The sequence below is a fragment of the Colletotrichum phormii genome, assembly GCF_030913505.1.
Source record: "Colletotrichum phormii strain CBS 102054 chromosome Unknown BDP81scaffold_5, whole genome shotgun sequence".
NCBI classification, from domain to species: domain Eukaryota; kingdom Fungi; phylum Ascomycota; class Sordariomycetes; order Glomerellales; family Glomerellaceae; genus Colletotrichum; species Colletotrichum phormii.
The window spans coordinates 1,631,166-1,645,854 of record NW_026851447.1 but is presented as its reverse complement, the minus strand read 5'-3'; the positions used below and the strand labels follow the sequence as shown (position 1 = coordinate 1,645,854).

The 14,689-nt window shown below is 54.4% G+C and overlaps 4 protein-coding genes across 4 annotated transcripts; 2 read left to right on the top strand and 2 right to left on the bottom strand.

The window, feature by feature from the left end:
* Window positions 1-945: 945 nt before the first annotated feature.
* On the bottom strand, window positions 946-2,376 carry BDP81DRAFT_369632 (KOW domain-containing protein; the record flags this gene model as incomplete). The annotated part of the gene is made up of 2 exons (XM_060586592.1): window positions 1,774-2,376; window positions 946-1,686 (listed from the first exon to the last, which is right to left on the bottom strand). Exons 1-2 carry the CDS (start codon window positions 2,209-2,211, stop codon window positions 946-948), a joined length of 1,179 nt encoding a protein of 392 aa, XP_060448338.1. The 5' UTR covers window positions 2,212-2,376.
* Window positions 2,377-7,047: 4,671 nt separating this feature from the next.
* On the top strand, window positions 7,048-8,149 carry BDP81DRAFT_313280 (ras family protein; the record flags this gene model as incomplete). The annotated part of the gene is made up of 5 exons (XM_060583879.1): window positions 7,048-7,115; window positions 7,293-7,320; window positions 7,458-7,655; window positions 7,749-7,883; window positions 7,991-8,149. 5 exons carry the CDS (start codon window positions 7,048-7,050, stop codon window positions 8,147-8,149), a joined length of 588 nt encoding a protein of 195 aa, XP_060448337.1.
* A 3,466-nt stretch (window positions 8,150-11,615) lies between these two features.
* BDP81DRAFT_459117 (impB/mucB/samB family protein) lies at window positions 11,616-13,549 on the top strand (the record flags this gene model as incomplete). The annotated part of the gene is made up of 3 exons (XM_060593502.1): window positions 11,616-11,675; window positions 11,790-12,087; window positions 12,153-13,549. The coding sequence occupies 3 exons, from the start codon at window positions 11,616-11,618 to the stop codon at window positions 13,547-13,549; spliced, it is 1,755 nt and encodes a 584-aa protein (XP_060448336.1).
* A 21-nt stretch (window positions 13,550-13,570) lies between these two features.
* BDP81DRAFT_391797 (uncharacterized protein) lies at window positions 13,571-14,302 on the bottom strand (the record flags this gene model as incomplete). Its single annotated transcript, XM_060587593.1, has 1 exon — window positions 13,571-14,302. The coding sequence occupies one exon, from the start codon at window positions 14,300-14,302 to the stop codon at window positions 13,571-13,573; it is 732 nt and encodes a 243-aa protein (XP_060448335.1).
* Between the last annotated feature and the right edge of the window lie 387 nt (window positions 14,303-14,689).

The window sequence follows — 14,689 nt, the reverse complement described above, 5'->3', positions numbered from 1 at the left end:
CTCGCTTTACCAATAGCTGACCAGAACCAGATCTTCACAACTCCGGGGCCCGGGAGCGATGAACCGGCCGCCTCCCTCACTTCTTCCTCTCGACACCAGGCATCCCTTCTCCATATCCTCCACTCGACCCGATCCTGGGAATCTGAACCTCATCGGATGAGAGTGATCCGACCCCTGACCCCAATCTTACTGGCCTTGCCAGCATCATCCAAACCGAACTGCGCATTGGATTCAATGGGCTCCGCACCGACGCCGCAGGTACTGAGCAGCGGATTGTCAAGGAGATCAATAAGCGGACGTGGCTACGCCGGATCCTTGAGTAGGCGGCACAGGCTTGTATGGCTGCGCTGTTGTCCGCTTATGGCTCGGTTAGTACATTCCCCTTTCAAGATGTTCTCTGTTAACATTCCTAGACCTTTTTTCAGTGGTCTCTTGACCGTGCCAAGAGATTATGGCTTTGGCTCGGAAGCAGCCCAGTCGACATTGAATTTGGGTTGAGATTGTAGCCCGCGGGGGGCAGGCGGGTGGCGGTTCAGATCATCCCAGCTCGCAACAGCGAGGGAATTAGGCATTGAGAGTAAGTAGCAGGACAGGATGAAGGACAAGAAGGTACAGGACAGGAAGGATAGGAAGGACAGGACAGGAAGAAAGACAGAAAGGTCTGGTGATACAGGCTTGGAATATGCTGTAGAAGAAATTTAGACCGCGAGACATAATCATGAACACCTTGGCCAAGCTTGGTATCCGAGAGTCAAGACGACAGTTGAATTGGAACTCCCACGGGACTGACATGTTTGCCTCACTTGACCATCGCCCTAGACCGAACGTATCATGCCGCAACTTTGTTATAAATACAACTCTTATGGCTATTCATACATGTTATAATCTCCCTGGCCTCTCGCCTGATTTTATCCCCCCCTCTTCTCGTGAAGGTCGATTACCCCTTTATTGAGGTGGAGGATGACTCTCAGTCTCCTTTGGTGCTTCTGTCGCCGCCGCCGCCTCCGCCGCTGCCGTCTTGGACTCAAACAACTTGGGCGTAGGCACGTTCCACGCGGACTTGTCCCCTTGAACAGTAGCCTTGTTCCTCGCCATAATCTCGCCAATCCTCTCGAGCATGTCCGTAGACAACTCGGGCTTGCCGCGCGCGCGACGGGCATCGCGCAGCTCGCGGTTGAGCTCCTGCAGCGGCGTGCGCATGGAAGCAAGCGCATCAGCCGACGCCTTCTTGAGGGCCTTCTTCTCGGCCTCCTCGGCCTCCTTGCGCAGGATGTATTCGTCCTCGTGGCGGGTACGGAAGCGGGAGTACTTGTTGCGGAGCTCGTCGATGACGGAGGCCGGCATGGGCGGGGAGAGGAGAGTGGGCACAAAGGTGGCGGTCTCGGCGTCGAGGCGGAGGGTGTCGCCGGGCTGGTCCTCGCGGACCTCGGCCTCGCGTTCGGGCCAGGGGATGGCGATGTTGGCGCCGGGGATGTAGCGGGTCCAGGCGCGCCAGCCGGTGGTGCGGGACCACTTTACGGGGCCACGGGCGAGCTGGCGGATGACGACGTCGCGGGCTACGCCGGTTGCGGGATCGACGATGGGGTGGACGAGGCGGACCGCGGAGATGGGGATGTTCATTGATGTGTTTTGTGTTGTGGGGGCGTCGAGGAGGTTCTGGAAGGATTCGGGGACGTGGACGGTGACCTGATAGGCAGTTGGTTAGCTTCGAACTTCTCTCTCTATAGCATTTCTTGTTGCCCTGCTCGAGCAGAAATCAGTTTGAAGGCTCACCTTTCCAACCTCCTCCAATTGGACGGTGCCGTACTCGAGGTTGATGCTCGCAATACGGTCAATCTTGCCCTTTTCGGGGCCCTCGAGAAGCACAACGCGGTCCTTGACGGCGAGATTGAGGTACTGACTTCCGCCGGCCCATTCGCACCGTGCCTCGATCTCGTCAGGCTTGAGGGGCGTCGAACGGCCCTGGCGATTTGTCTGAAGAGCTCCGTAGCTCTCAAACATATCACGACGCGGGGCCAGGGGGCCGAGGTCCCATTTCTCTTGACGGGCGAGGCGGGCCGTCTTGATGTCCTTGTTGAGCTCCGTGAGCTGGTTCTTCTGGTCCCTGAAGCGCTGGGCTTTTTCGGCACCACCCTCGCTGCGGGCGCGCTTCTTCATGCGCCGGGCGACCTGCTTCTCAGCCTGCACCGTGCGCTTGACGAGTCTCTGCATCGTTGGCGGATATGGCTCCCGGCCAATTGGGAAGGGGTTTCGGGGGGTTTGGTAATCTTTCGATCGACCTGTCGAATCCGTCGTCGGAATAGCGGCCGGTTCGGTAGCGGGTTCGGGGGTGGGTGTGAGGCGTCGGCGAAGCTGGAGCCGCGGTGGTCTGTCGTCGACGTCCTTGAATTGGCGATTTGGAAATTTCAGACGGGTCGGGAGCTTCAACGGCCCCTGCAGCTACCTACGGACCGGGGTCTGGGTGGGTCGCTGGAGCGGTACGGATAATCAGATATGCCGGACCACGATGCAGCGCAGGGGCCACATGACAGCTGCCCTGGAACTTGGAAGCGAAAGACCATCCCATTGTGTCGGTGCCAAGCTTGCAATGGACGGATGAATGAACAAACCTCACATCCCCCGGTCCCAGGGGAGATGGCGGTAAGTATCCGCTATCCAGTGTGACTTGGCTGGGTGACATTAACAAGGTGAGATAGTTCTGATGCGCATGCTCATTGCCGGCGCTTGCTCCGGCAACAAAGTATAAACCACACGGCTTCTCGGGTGTTGACGAAAGAGAGAACGAGGACGATTTGCAAATATCAATTATTGCAATCTCCCTGCACCAAGCGGCAGCACTGCGCTGCGACGATGACCGTCGTCCGAGCCCCACCCAAGGCTAACGATGCCATCATGCAGCACCTACGATGATCCCTCATGCGCCATGTCCCAGAATAGCCATGGGAAAGGGAAGATGCGGATGACGAATCAGAGTGGCTTGTTAAATCGTTATCCAAAGCTGCCGGTTGAGCCAGTAGATGGTTGCTTTTGACTTGACTAAGAAAATCGTTCACCTCGGTCTCTGTCGGTACAATCTTGGTCGCTCAACATTCAAACCAACACTGTTGGGGGACATGGCTACCAGAACGTACAACAACGGTGCCGAAGGTTGGTTGATCGCTAGACCCCTTATTTCCCAGATCTTGGGGTTCAAGGCTGGACAAGAGTTTCAAGGTGGTTGGTGACCGAGACATATGCACACCCTTTCAAATGTCTTGCTCTGTTTCCTTCCTGAAGATGGTGCGGCTGCTCCCTCCCCGTATTCCATATTTTTGGTCGTCAGCTGGCGGAAGCTGTTATTAGTGCCGTTGGTTAGGATTCAGAGTCGCGGTCAGTTAGTGAACTCACAGGCGCGCAGCGGCTCAGGAGCCGAGCGTCCAACCCCGACGCACAGTCCCTGGCAGCAAGGCACTGTGAATTTTGAGGTGTACGGAGTAGTGGCAGGGATTGAGTCCTAGATCCAGGACTATGAAGTTTGTACCGCCTCGAGCTGCGGCGCAAGCAGCATCCACCAAGGCGTCATCCCGAGGTACCTACGGATACGCACGCGGGTGACAACAAAAGCCGGACACCGGCTCTCTCTAGCCTCCGTGCCTCCTTCGTATTCCTTCTATTGAAGGCTTTCTGGAAGAATGAGAAATACCCGAAAAAGACAGCAATGCCGAGAATGCTGAGAGAACAACTGACAGAGTGACTGGTTTGGGCAAGAAGACGGTCTCCTCGGTCACATGGGTCATGCTCAATGTGCGGTCGGCGTTAAGAATCTCGGTACCGCAACACGACGGACAGAGATATGGTTCCGATCAACAATCATCTTCTCCGCCACGTACCTGTCCTTGTGGGCGCATATGCACGAATGGTCGCAGAGTGTGGAGGGATAGCTTGGAGCTTGTGCAGGCTAAGACTTGCCAGATCCAGCACGCACCAGAGGATTGCGCAGGGCAACGTATCGTTATCAAGAGGTTGTGTCGGCTGTGCTGGTCCCGGTAATCTTGACCGCAAGAGTCCTGAATCAGTGGAATAGAAGCATGACTGTACCTAGGGCGTCTTGGTGTCGAGTGCATGTGGCTTCGCCTCACCTCACCGCGGATGGGAAGGTCAGACTAAGAGGTACCTAGTCCGTTAGTTTGGCTCCATCAGGAGTCAGCAAAAGAGCAGTTCCCTGGCTGAGGCGGCGGATGCTGGCAAGTCTTAGCCTGCTCGTCCAACTGCTTCTCGTCGACGAGACTGGCAACTGTTGGCTTGTCCGTGGTCAACTCTTCTTATGACGGCGGATATGTGAATGATAATCTGACTTGGCCACTGCACAACGGGTTTCAGCCCAAGCTTGGACCCTGGGGATAGCGATTTTGGCCGATTCCCCGAGATGGATTTGGTCGAGGTGTTCATACTTGGGTCTAAGTAGTACATCAGCGCAAAAGGGGTTTATGTCAAAGGTATAGGACGACAAAGAACCTACCGGCGGGATGCCACGGGCGAGGCTGACACTTGCAGGACCAGACGTCGCTGGTGTATCGATGGCTGCTGCTTGGTGTGTCTTTGGACCTGTGCCTGGACCCGTGCCTGAAGGGATGAAGAGTCCTTGATATTGTAAGGAATAGGACCGACGGGGCTGCAAGCCGACGATGCCTACCCGTACCTTACGAGAGGATGAGACCTGGTTTTGCTCTCAGGCAAGGACGACAACAGACGGAGGAGAAACCGGGGGCCATTCGCGGATTGGAGGATGGCACGATGGATAGGCAAGGCCAGTCAGCTCGGCACTTAATGAGAAGGCTTTGTTCGTCACCGATTCCCTTGATCGCGAATGGTCTTGTTGTTGTCTGGCAACCTGGAACACCTGGGCTACCAAACATTGACGTTGCAGATCAACCACTATCGACGCAGCTACCCTGCCTTATCCTTATCGCATCACTCTCGGCTTCCACATCTGTCACCCACCGCTCTCCGCAACTGGTCCTCCTGCCTACCTCAAGTACCTGCCTGCCAACGCAGCAGATCTGACAGAGGCACGCAAGCATAGTAGCTGTCTCTCCTGCCTGCCGATATATGCAGTACCATTTCCTGTCATTTGGCGGATCGGTCAGCATCGTCAGGAGTTTTGATGAATCCTCCTTCCATACGTCACGTCATTGAAGCAGTACAGGTGCCAGAGACAGTGAGGTACCTTGCTGTAAGGCAGTTGGCAGGTGTGGTTCAGCGCACGAGATTCCCACAAGGCCAGCAAGACAGGGGGCCCGACGACGGCGCAGTAGTAAAAGTCGCCACCCAATTGAAAGACACCGAGGTGAGGGAGCCCCCCAAAAGCCACCCCGCCCCCTGTATCCGTAACGGCCCCTTCCTTCCAACCTGCAATTCAATTCGCCTTATGTCGCTGCCTCAGGACTTGATTCTGTACCTTAATAATAAGGACACACGCGCACTCACCTGCCAACCAGCGAAAAACAAGTACTGGTTATATGGAGACCACAGCCAAAAGATACCTGCTTCGTCAAAACTTACAGGGTAGGCAGGTAAGGAAAAAACAAGGACGCGGCAACAGTCCCGGCTCCCTCTCATCACATTGGATTCACTGGTCGGACAGCCCCGTTGCAGTCTCGCCCCTTTGCCAGTGCCAGCAGCCAGAGTGCCAGAATGCCAGCCCAGTCATCGGTCAAACAAACCAGTCAGACTGAGGACTGAGGTCAACAATCAGCAGAGTGAGAGACACAGAGGTCAGACTGTCAGAGTGAGAGAGAGAGGTACGGAGTAGAGAGGAGCAGAGAGATCCATCCAGTTCCCCGGCCCCATCCACCGTCACCGTTACCGTATCCTCAATTCAAATATTCAGCTGGGAAACACACACCACCAGTGACCGAATTACGACACACACACCAGATATATACATGCGCCTGGCAGAGAGACAAGTACCTGCTCTACCTGCTCTGTTAGATACCTTACCTTGGGTATCGGGAGACACGCTATCAGCACAACAACACTTGATACTCCGCATCTCTTCTTACCTTGAGGTGAAGATACTCCCGCCTCATCTCACTATCAACAGGTACCGACGACCCAAGTTGCTATCCGAGATACGTCAATAACGCCTGTTACTGCAATATGCTTGCTTCTATCATGCTCTCTGCCTGTGCTCACTCCATCACTGCCTCACTTGCCTAATGTATCTGGCACCCCTATTCCGTGCTGTTCTCTTCCTGTCTCTCTATCCCCGTCATCTTCTACAGCATCTAGTGATTGTGTGTGTATGTGTGTCTCCAGATGACACGGGAAACAAAAGTCCACAAAGTCACGGCCATAAACAAGCCCAGACCATCTCACCCCGTCCCGTCCTGTCCTGCATCCATCTGTCTGCACCTGCACCTCCCTACGAGGTACCTTACCCTGCCTAAAGGCTAAGGTACCTGGGCCGTACGGAGAACCTCGTTCCCCCTAGTCGCCTCTGTTTTACGCAGTCAACTAGGCTTGTCTGCGCCTGCGTCTGCGCCTGCGTCTGCGCCTGCACCCTGTCCACTGGCCTGTCCTCCACCCAAATCTTTGTCTCCCTTTCCCCTCCCCCCCATTTCCCACTGCAGCAGCCATTGCCAGGTCTTCCCGCTCGCTCTTGCTGGCCCGGCTGGCTCCCTTCTTTTTTTTTTCACCTTCACTCCCGCCTCTTCTGACACCACACTCGTCCACCACCCGTCCACCCAGCACTACTACCACCACCACCACCACCACCACCACCACCACACCAGACACACACCCCCCAACACAAACCTGCCCTGCTGTTCCATTGCTTTGCACCCGCGTCGTCGTCAAGTGAACTCCACCCGTAAGGTACTACTGTGACCTTACCTTACTTCTACCCATCCCATTCTCTTCCACCTTCAGATTCCCCCTTCCGACGCAGCTCTTCCTTCTCCATCTTCCTCGTCTCCGCCAACAAGCTCAACCTCCTCAACCGACCGCAACTCAATCCGATCTCCATCGCTCGCTCACTTTCTTACTTCCACATCCAATACAGACATCATGGCCGAGATCCGCCGTAAGCTCGTCATCGTCGGCGACGGTGCCTGCGGTAAAACCTGCTTGTTGATGTGAGTATTGACCCGTCTCTCCCTCCCGCTCTCTGTCGTCTGTCTGCCTTCCTCTCCGCTGTCGCCTGGGCCCCAGCGACAACCAATCCTGCATCATCGCATCGCCGAAAAAAAACAAAATCATAGACCGGCAACCTCTCATCATCAAAGACTCCATCATGCTGACCAGTTTAATAGTGTCTTCTCCAAGGGTACCTTCCCTGAGGTAAGATTACCCTCTTCCCCCACGCCGACGCGGCCTCCCGCCTCCTGTTTTCCCCCATCACGAAGCCAGGCTGAGATGCTCCACCCGCCATTCAAGAATCCGTTTTCGATCCCGCAATATTCTGACAACTAATCCAGGTCTACGTTCCCACCGTTTTCGAGAACTACGTCGCCGATGTCGAGGTTGATGGCAAGCACGTCGAGCTGGCCCTTTGGGATACGGCTGGCCAGGAAGATTACGACCGTCTCCGTCCCCTTTCTTACCCCGACTCCCACGTCATCCTGATCTGCTTCGCCGTCGACTCCCCCGACTCCCTCGACAACGTTCAGGAGAAGGTACGCTTACTTTTTTTTTCTTTGCTCCCCTTTCGGGTCGAATGATTGCACTCGATAAGCAACTTTCGCTAACACGTGCACTTCTTTCCATAGTGGATCTCCGAGGTCCTGCATTTCTGCCAGGGTCTGCCCATCATTCTTGTCGGTTGCAAGAAGGATCTCCGCTACGACGCCAAGACGATTGAAGAGCTGCGTAAGACCAGCCAAAAGCCCGTCTCCCCTGAAGAGGTAAGCTTATCTTCCCACTGAGATAGGGGTCGCTTCGGGCATTACAAGATGCTCGGCGGCCTCAGGTGTCCCTGGTCGTTACGATTGCATGCTAATTCTGTTCGTAGGGTGAGGAGGTCCGCAAGAAGATTGGCGCCTACAAGTACCTCGAGTGCTCCGCCAAGACGAACGAGGGTGTCCGCGAGGTCTTCGAGCACGCCACGCGCGCTGCTCTGCTCTCCCGCAGCCGGAGCAGCGGCAAGAAGCACAAGTGCTTGATGCTCTAAATACCCAATGGGCGAACTTCCCAAACCCTTTCTCCCTCTTCGACCACAACCCCCATTTGTAATCATCAAGGTCCCAGCCTCCATTGTCTTTTCCCAACTTTTCGGATGAGAAAGGGTTTTTGGTGGCGGTTTGGAAGGCGGGGGCAATATTTGCCTGCATAGGTTCTCGGAATTTGGAGTTTTGCTCAACATTGTGTCTCATAACCCACCTGGCACCACATCGATCGGCGTGTTACCGTATCTGGTTCTGCGGGGCGTCTTTTACTGAATCCATGTCATTCCCTGCCGAACGGTGACTGGGAGAAGCAACAGCTAGCCGCAATCCTCACGAGAGAAGCTGCGAGGGAAACGATTTCTACTACGGATGTCTCACGGTCTCTGGGGAGGAAAGCGGTTGTTGGCTGGCGCGGCCGGCAGCTGCTGGGTGACGATGGACAGTGAGTTGTTTGTTAACCTCGGGAACGGCGGTATGGCAACGGTCTTCAGCTGTGGAATCGGCTCGTCTGGCCGTAGTATTGCGATGAATCCGGCTACATCATAAATCTTGTCGTGTTTTTTTCTCTTTTGACGCCTCGCAGCTTTAGATGGCGGAGATGGACATGTGTTTCCTGGCTGCGTTTTCTTCTCTCTTGTCGATTCTCTCAATCCAGGTCTTTGATAACTCAAACCGCCTCTAACCGTCCATTTGCCATTCGCCTCGATTGTCTTTGTCGCCTCGTGCCCAGTGCATAATTGATCCACACTGACATCAGTCACAACTTCTTGACAACATCGTCATAGCCGTCATTCTCACGTGCCAGGGGCTATAAAAGATGAGATGAAAACTGTACAGAGGCAAGGCACTGAACCTCCAAAAGAGAGATCGCACCATGGAAAAGGTAAGGTAGCCCAGGTAGCCCAGGTAGCCCAGGTAACGCGGGTTATATCGGTGATGTGATTGGGAAGGAGTCTTAGTATGCAGTTCCTGGCTTTTGCCTAGTTTGTCTTTACCAACAGGACGGCACATGACGGTAATGACTTCTAAATATGGGCGACTTTAAGACGTATAGGTGAATGATCCAGGGTAGCCGTGGCTTTCAAATTTGGGTAGTGGTGTCACGTTGATTACACTGCCCCGCCTCTGGTGAAGGGGATGGCCCTGTTTAACGTTTGGGCGGAGGGACTAGGCGATGCTACGGGAACGCGTATAATGGGGGTATGTAGAATTGAACCATTACGGCTTGGTTGAGGGTCATAAGGGGGTATTTTATTTCATTTGATTTGTTCTCATGCCTATGGTGGACGGGATTTAGTCCATGATGGGGGCTTATTGAAGCCGTGGAGGTCCAAGGTGAGTAAGTATCTCGAGATAAGCTGGGCGGAAGGAGAGTGAGCGTTCTCTGCAACCAATCCCTCAGTTTGACTCCCCCGTCCGGACTCCATGCGTTTGTTGGCTGAAGCGCAATGACAAAAACGCAAGCATTGCGTGTGAAGGAGTGTGAGGGTGTTCCTATTCTCATTCCCATTCCGTCTATCAAGTCTTGTCCAGCTCTCAGTCTCAGGCCCATGTCAGGTGACATTTTGGCAAGTAAACCGTGACTTTCGTGACTGATTTACGCAGGGCAGGTCTATAGTAGAGCAGCATATGTCAGTGTATGTTTATTAACTAGAAAATGAGGGGTCGAAGGGCTAGAAAGTTCAGATGAGGTGACGTGAGCTGAGCTGATGTGATTGGTATTGTGTATGAGGAGGGGGTTCGAGTATGAGAAGTCTAGAAGGGTGAGGCTTACAGCGCCGCAAGAAGAGCAGGTCTTTGCGGTAGAGGCAGTGGCGGCGCCGCACTTGGGGCAGGCGTTGGTGTGGGCGTTGGTCATGGGCTGCATGTTTGCGGTAGGTATTTGGTGGTGAAATGTTGTTGGTGTTTTTGTTCTTGTGAGTAGCAAGTTTGTGGTGGTTGTGAAGATGAGACGAAGGGAGGAGGGGGGAGTCGAGAGAGAGGGAGCAGACGATGGTGGAAAGCGGGGTTCTTATTATTCTTCAACTTCTTCAATCCGCGCGCGAGGCGGCGGCGGCGTGGTAGTCAAGTCTGCCTATTCCCCCTCCTTCTAGTTTTACCAGTGACCAACGCAGAAGCTACCCTGAGATACCACACTTTTTTTGCTCGTGACCCTCTTTGTCTGTCCAGCTATCGGGGCCTGTGAAAAGGTCCCCTACCTACGAGCTGGGAGTCTGTAGTTCGGAAGTGGGAAGGGTAGTGGAGGTGGTGTGGGCTATGTGAGCTTACGGACGGGTTGTCATGCGAGATGGACGGCTTCTCGTTGGCTAAGAGGAAGAGGGATGGGGATGGGGCACTGCACTTTACTCTGAGAAGCTACCCTATCGGGGAGAGGGTCGCTTTGTGAAGCGGTGGGCTGGCGGACTGGGTGTCGTGCAGTAGAAGAGGGACCCTTTCCCTTCTTTGGGGCGGTCTTGGTTAGTTGTCATAGGTTCGGGATGGGCCTTGGAGCGATTTGTCGTTGTGTACTTGGGTGTAGGTGTGCGGTAATAGGTGAGGTGGTTGGCGGAGAGTGTGGGCGGCGTCTTCGGCGGCGGGCGCGCGATGCGTGTATAGCGTCAAGGTTTAGGTAGGTAGACTGGAAAGAAGTGCGAAAGAGATCGGGTGGTTGGAACATTTCGGACGACAGAGCGTATCTTTGGGCTTGGGATGTTCGAAGGCGTCCAATGATTTTGGTGACAGTGGTTCGGAAACGCCCATCTGGGCATCCGAAAGTAGGGCGACATTTGATGCGCCGAGGTAGGCAAGGCAAAGTTGTTGGCATCAGCTATGCATGTTGATCGGGTGTCGACAAGGGCCGTTTCAGAGAGTTTCTGTAAGAGTCGACGTGCATCACAAGGGCCATGTGACTGGGTGTTTTCAAAGATATCTGCAGCACCGAGAAGCGCATGCGGGAAACTAGATGCACTTCTCGTACTTCTGCAGCGATGGAAGTCGTTTTGGTCTCTGCCTGCCCGGAACGATGCAGTTTCTGGGACGTTGTAGTTCAAGGTAGAAGGTGAGATGGGCAGCGAGTCACACGTGGAAAGTCCGACGGAAAGTCAGTAGTTACTTCGTACTTGGTTTTTCATACCTCACTGGGCCAGGTGCTACCGGTGTTAATTACTTGCCTGTCGGCAGCGGCCACCGGTGTCGTGTGGACTTTCCGTACCTGTCGGGTCGGTCGGGTGACTCGGAGCGTGAGATAAGCGACCGTTTCTCCCGCGCGCCCCCGTGCTTTTCTGCCCAGGCCGCACCGTTCACCGTTCACAGTTGACACCACACGCCCCCCAATCCCCGGATCCTGATCCCGTTCCAGCCCAGACGACCAAACAACCCCCGATAGGACCGGAGGCGGTGGGGGCCACACACCGAGTTCTCACACCCCCTAAAAGTGCGTCACGTCTGAAAGGTGACTGCTCTTTGGCGGGTGATAGCTAGAGTCAGAAAGCCATGGAGTTGCCCAGAAAACGGGCGCCCAGGCGAAGAGATGACCGTGTTATACTCCACTTTGTATGTCGAACCCCCGAAATTCACGATGTCCAGGAATGCCCCCTTCTTTACATCCAATGTTCAAGCTCTCAACGTCGAAATTGTGACAATCCAACTAACTGAACCCCTTTACAGGACTATGACTGCTTCTACGCCTCAGTTTGTGAGAACCGAGACCCCCGGCTAAAGGCGCTGCCTTTGGGCGTGAAGCAGAAGAACATCTTGGCCACGTGCAATTACGTCGCTCGCAAGCAAGGGGTCAAGAAGCTCATGCTCATCACGGAAGCTAAACGGCTCTGCCCGAATCTCGTCATCATCGAGGGAGAGGATCTGACGCCGTTTCGAGATGCGAGTAAAAAGCTCTTTGCGTTCATGAGGGGCTACTCGTGGAATCGCAAGGCGGAGAGGTTGGGGTTCGATGAGATTTTCATGGGTGTGTGTGCTTCTGCTGCAAGTATGAGATGTTGAAGAGGGATAACATTGGCTGACTATGAGCAGACGTCACAGACATCATCGACTACAACATGTTCTGCCTCAACCGGGCCTCGCTGTCAGAGTCATTCTTCCACCTTTCGAAGAAGGATCCCGAAAAGGGGTTTCCATGTGATTTGACCAAAGTTGCGGGCTGCGTATATGGGAACATCCCCGACATAAGAGATATCAACAACTCCGCCTACGTGCGCCTGCTTCTGGCGAGCCACCTTGCCTTTCACCTCCGTATGAAGCTTGAGGAGGACTTTGGCTTCACGGCTTCGGTTGGTATATCAACAAATAAGCTCCTTAGCAAGCTCGTGGGGAGCGTGAATAAGCCGCGTAACCAAACGACGCTGATGTCATTTGACGATGCTGTGGTCACCGAGTTCATGGATGCGCACTCCGTTCGAAAAGTTCCCGGTATCGGCTCCAAGACGTCGCGCGCGCTGGAGGAAAAGTACCTCGCGACGCCCCTGGGACCCGACGATGCTGACAGGGAGACATCACCACTCAAAGTCTACGATGTGCGTACACACGAGCAGACTTCGCCCGACGCACTGGAGAAGCTTCTCGGCGGCCCTGGTTCCGAACGGGGCGTCGGCGAGAGGGTGTGGGGTCTCCTACATGGGGTCGACGACACTGATGTAAAGGACGCGAGCGATGTGCCGTCACAGATTAGTATCGAGGACACGTACAAAGGGTTGGAGAGCATGAGTCAGATTGAAGGCGAGCTACGGAAGATATCTGCTTCTCTCATCCGGCGTATGCGGACGGATCTCCTAGCCGACGACAACAGCAACGACTCGATCGAGCCGGGCAGTCAGAGATGGATTGCGCACCCCAAGACATTGAGACTTTCCATTCGGCAATGGCCTTCTTCTGATCCTCCACCGGGGACGCCATGGTATTCACACCCGGATTTCCAACGTATTTCCCGATCCCAGCCTATTCCTAACTTTATCTTTAACACGAAGGAGACACCCGATGCCTTGGCGGAGCGACTGACGACGGAGATCTTGCTTCCCACGATGAAGAAGTTCTTTCTGGCTGGTCATAAGTGGAATCTGCAGCTTCTGAATGTCTGCGTTGCGAATTTGGCCGCTAGTGGTAGTGAGGCCGGACCAGGTGTCGGACGAGATATCTCTGTCATGTTCCGCAAGCAGGATGACGTTCTCCGACAGTGGAAGATTGATACGACCATTGTGGAAGACGACGATGATGATGGTATCGGTGGTGGTGGTGATGCTCAACGCCAGTCGATCTCAGATGACGAGGATGAGGAAATTGAGGTGGAAGAGTTTGGTGAAGACGACGGATCATGGGAAGGCGATGAAGTTACGGCACGGTGTCCATTGTGCGGCCACTCCATCCCGCCATTTGCACTCGCCGCTCATGCGAGGTTCCACGACTTTGAGGACTGAAGAAACCCTGGGTCTGTTCTTCTAGAACGCCCATAGGTTGTACGCAGACGGGAGAGTGTCGAGGTCTGATGCGAAGGGGGAGTAGGTTGACGGCAGCGGGACCATGTCTCTGGTTGACCTTGGGAGACCATCTTCGGCGTCGTAGAAGGTTTCCTCCTCTTCCTCGCCGAAGGAGCAGATCGTGGTCCAGTCATTGTCGTCATCGTTGGTGGTGTTGGTGCAGTTGCTATCGACGCAGGCCTCGTCTGAAGAGTAATGCGACGAAGAGGTTCTGAACAAGTAGATTCTGGAGGCCTCCTCATCGACGGAGCAGATCGTGGTCCAGTCATTGTCGTCATCGTCGTTGATATTGTCGTGGTCGCTATCGACGCAGGCCTCATCTGAAGAGTAACGCGACGAAGAAGTTCTGAACGAGTAGACGCTAGAGGGTGGTGGTGCGTTTGACCTGACCGAGAGGCGACTATTAGCCCCTTCACGGAAAGAAAATCTTCCTTCGGGGTTCAAGTTGCCGTTGAAGTCTTGGGTTACTTGCATCCCCGGCTCGAAGAGGGTCCCATCCGAAGACATCCAGGCGTGGATGTCTGCGTTGTTCATGAGGGGCTCGGGGCTTTTGCGTCTGAGGATCCTGCACCAGAGGCACTGTTTCTGGCCGCCATTTTTGGTGGTGGTGCTGCTGCTGACACGGAGTCCCTTGGCCTTGGCCTTGAGGGCTGTGTAGCGGTTGTGCAGACGGATGGCGAGTTTGATGGCCATTGTGGATGGTTGAATTTGGTGGGATTGGAGTATTACTCTGTAGATGAGAGTAAGTCAGACTTGGAGAGGCTAAGTGTGTGGTATGAAGAACGGTTGGGTTGGGTCAATGAAGAGAAGTAACCGGGTGATTTGTATGTGTAGAGAGTGGGATTCAGCATAGCATTCTTGGAAGTCCCTGGGCTTACACCTGTTTATATACCATGGATCGAAATCACAATGTCCAGAGAGGTGTTGATAACACAGTGTACACAGGTTCGTGAGATGAGCAGGTTTCGTAACATCGCGGGAGAGGCCGTAGTTGTGGAAAGTTTGGTGTTTAAGGAACGGTTTAAGGCCGTCTATGAACATGCTCGAGGTTGGGCACCTCATGAGTGATCCCCAGTACCG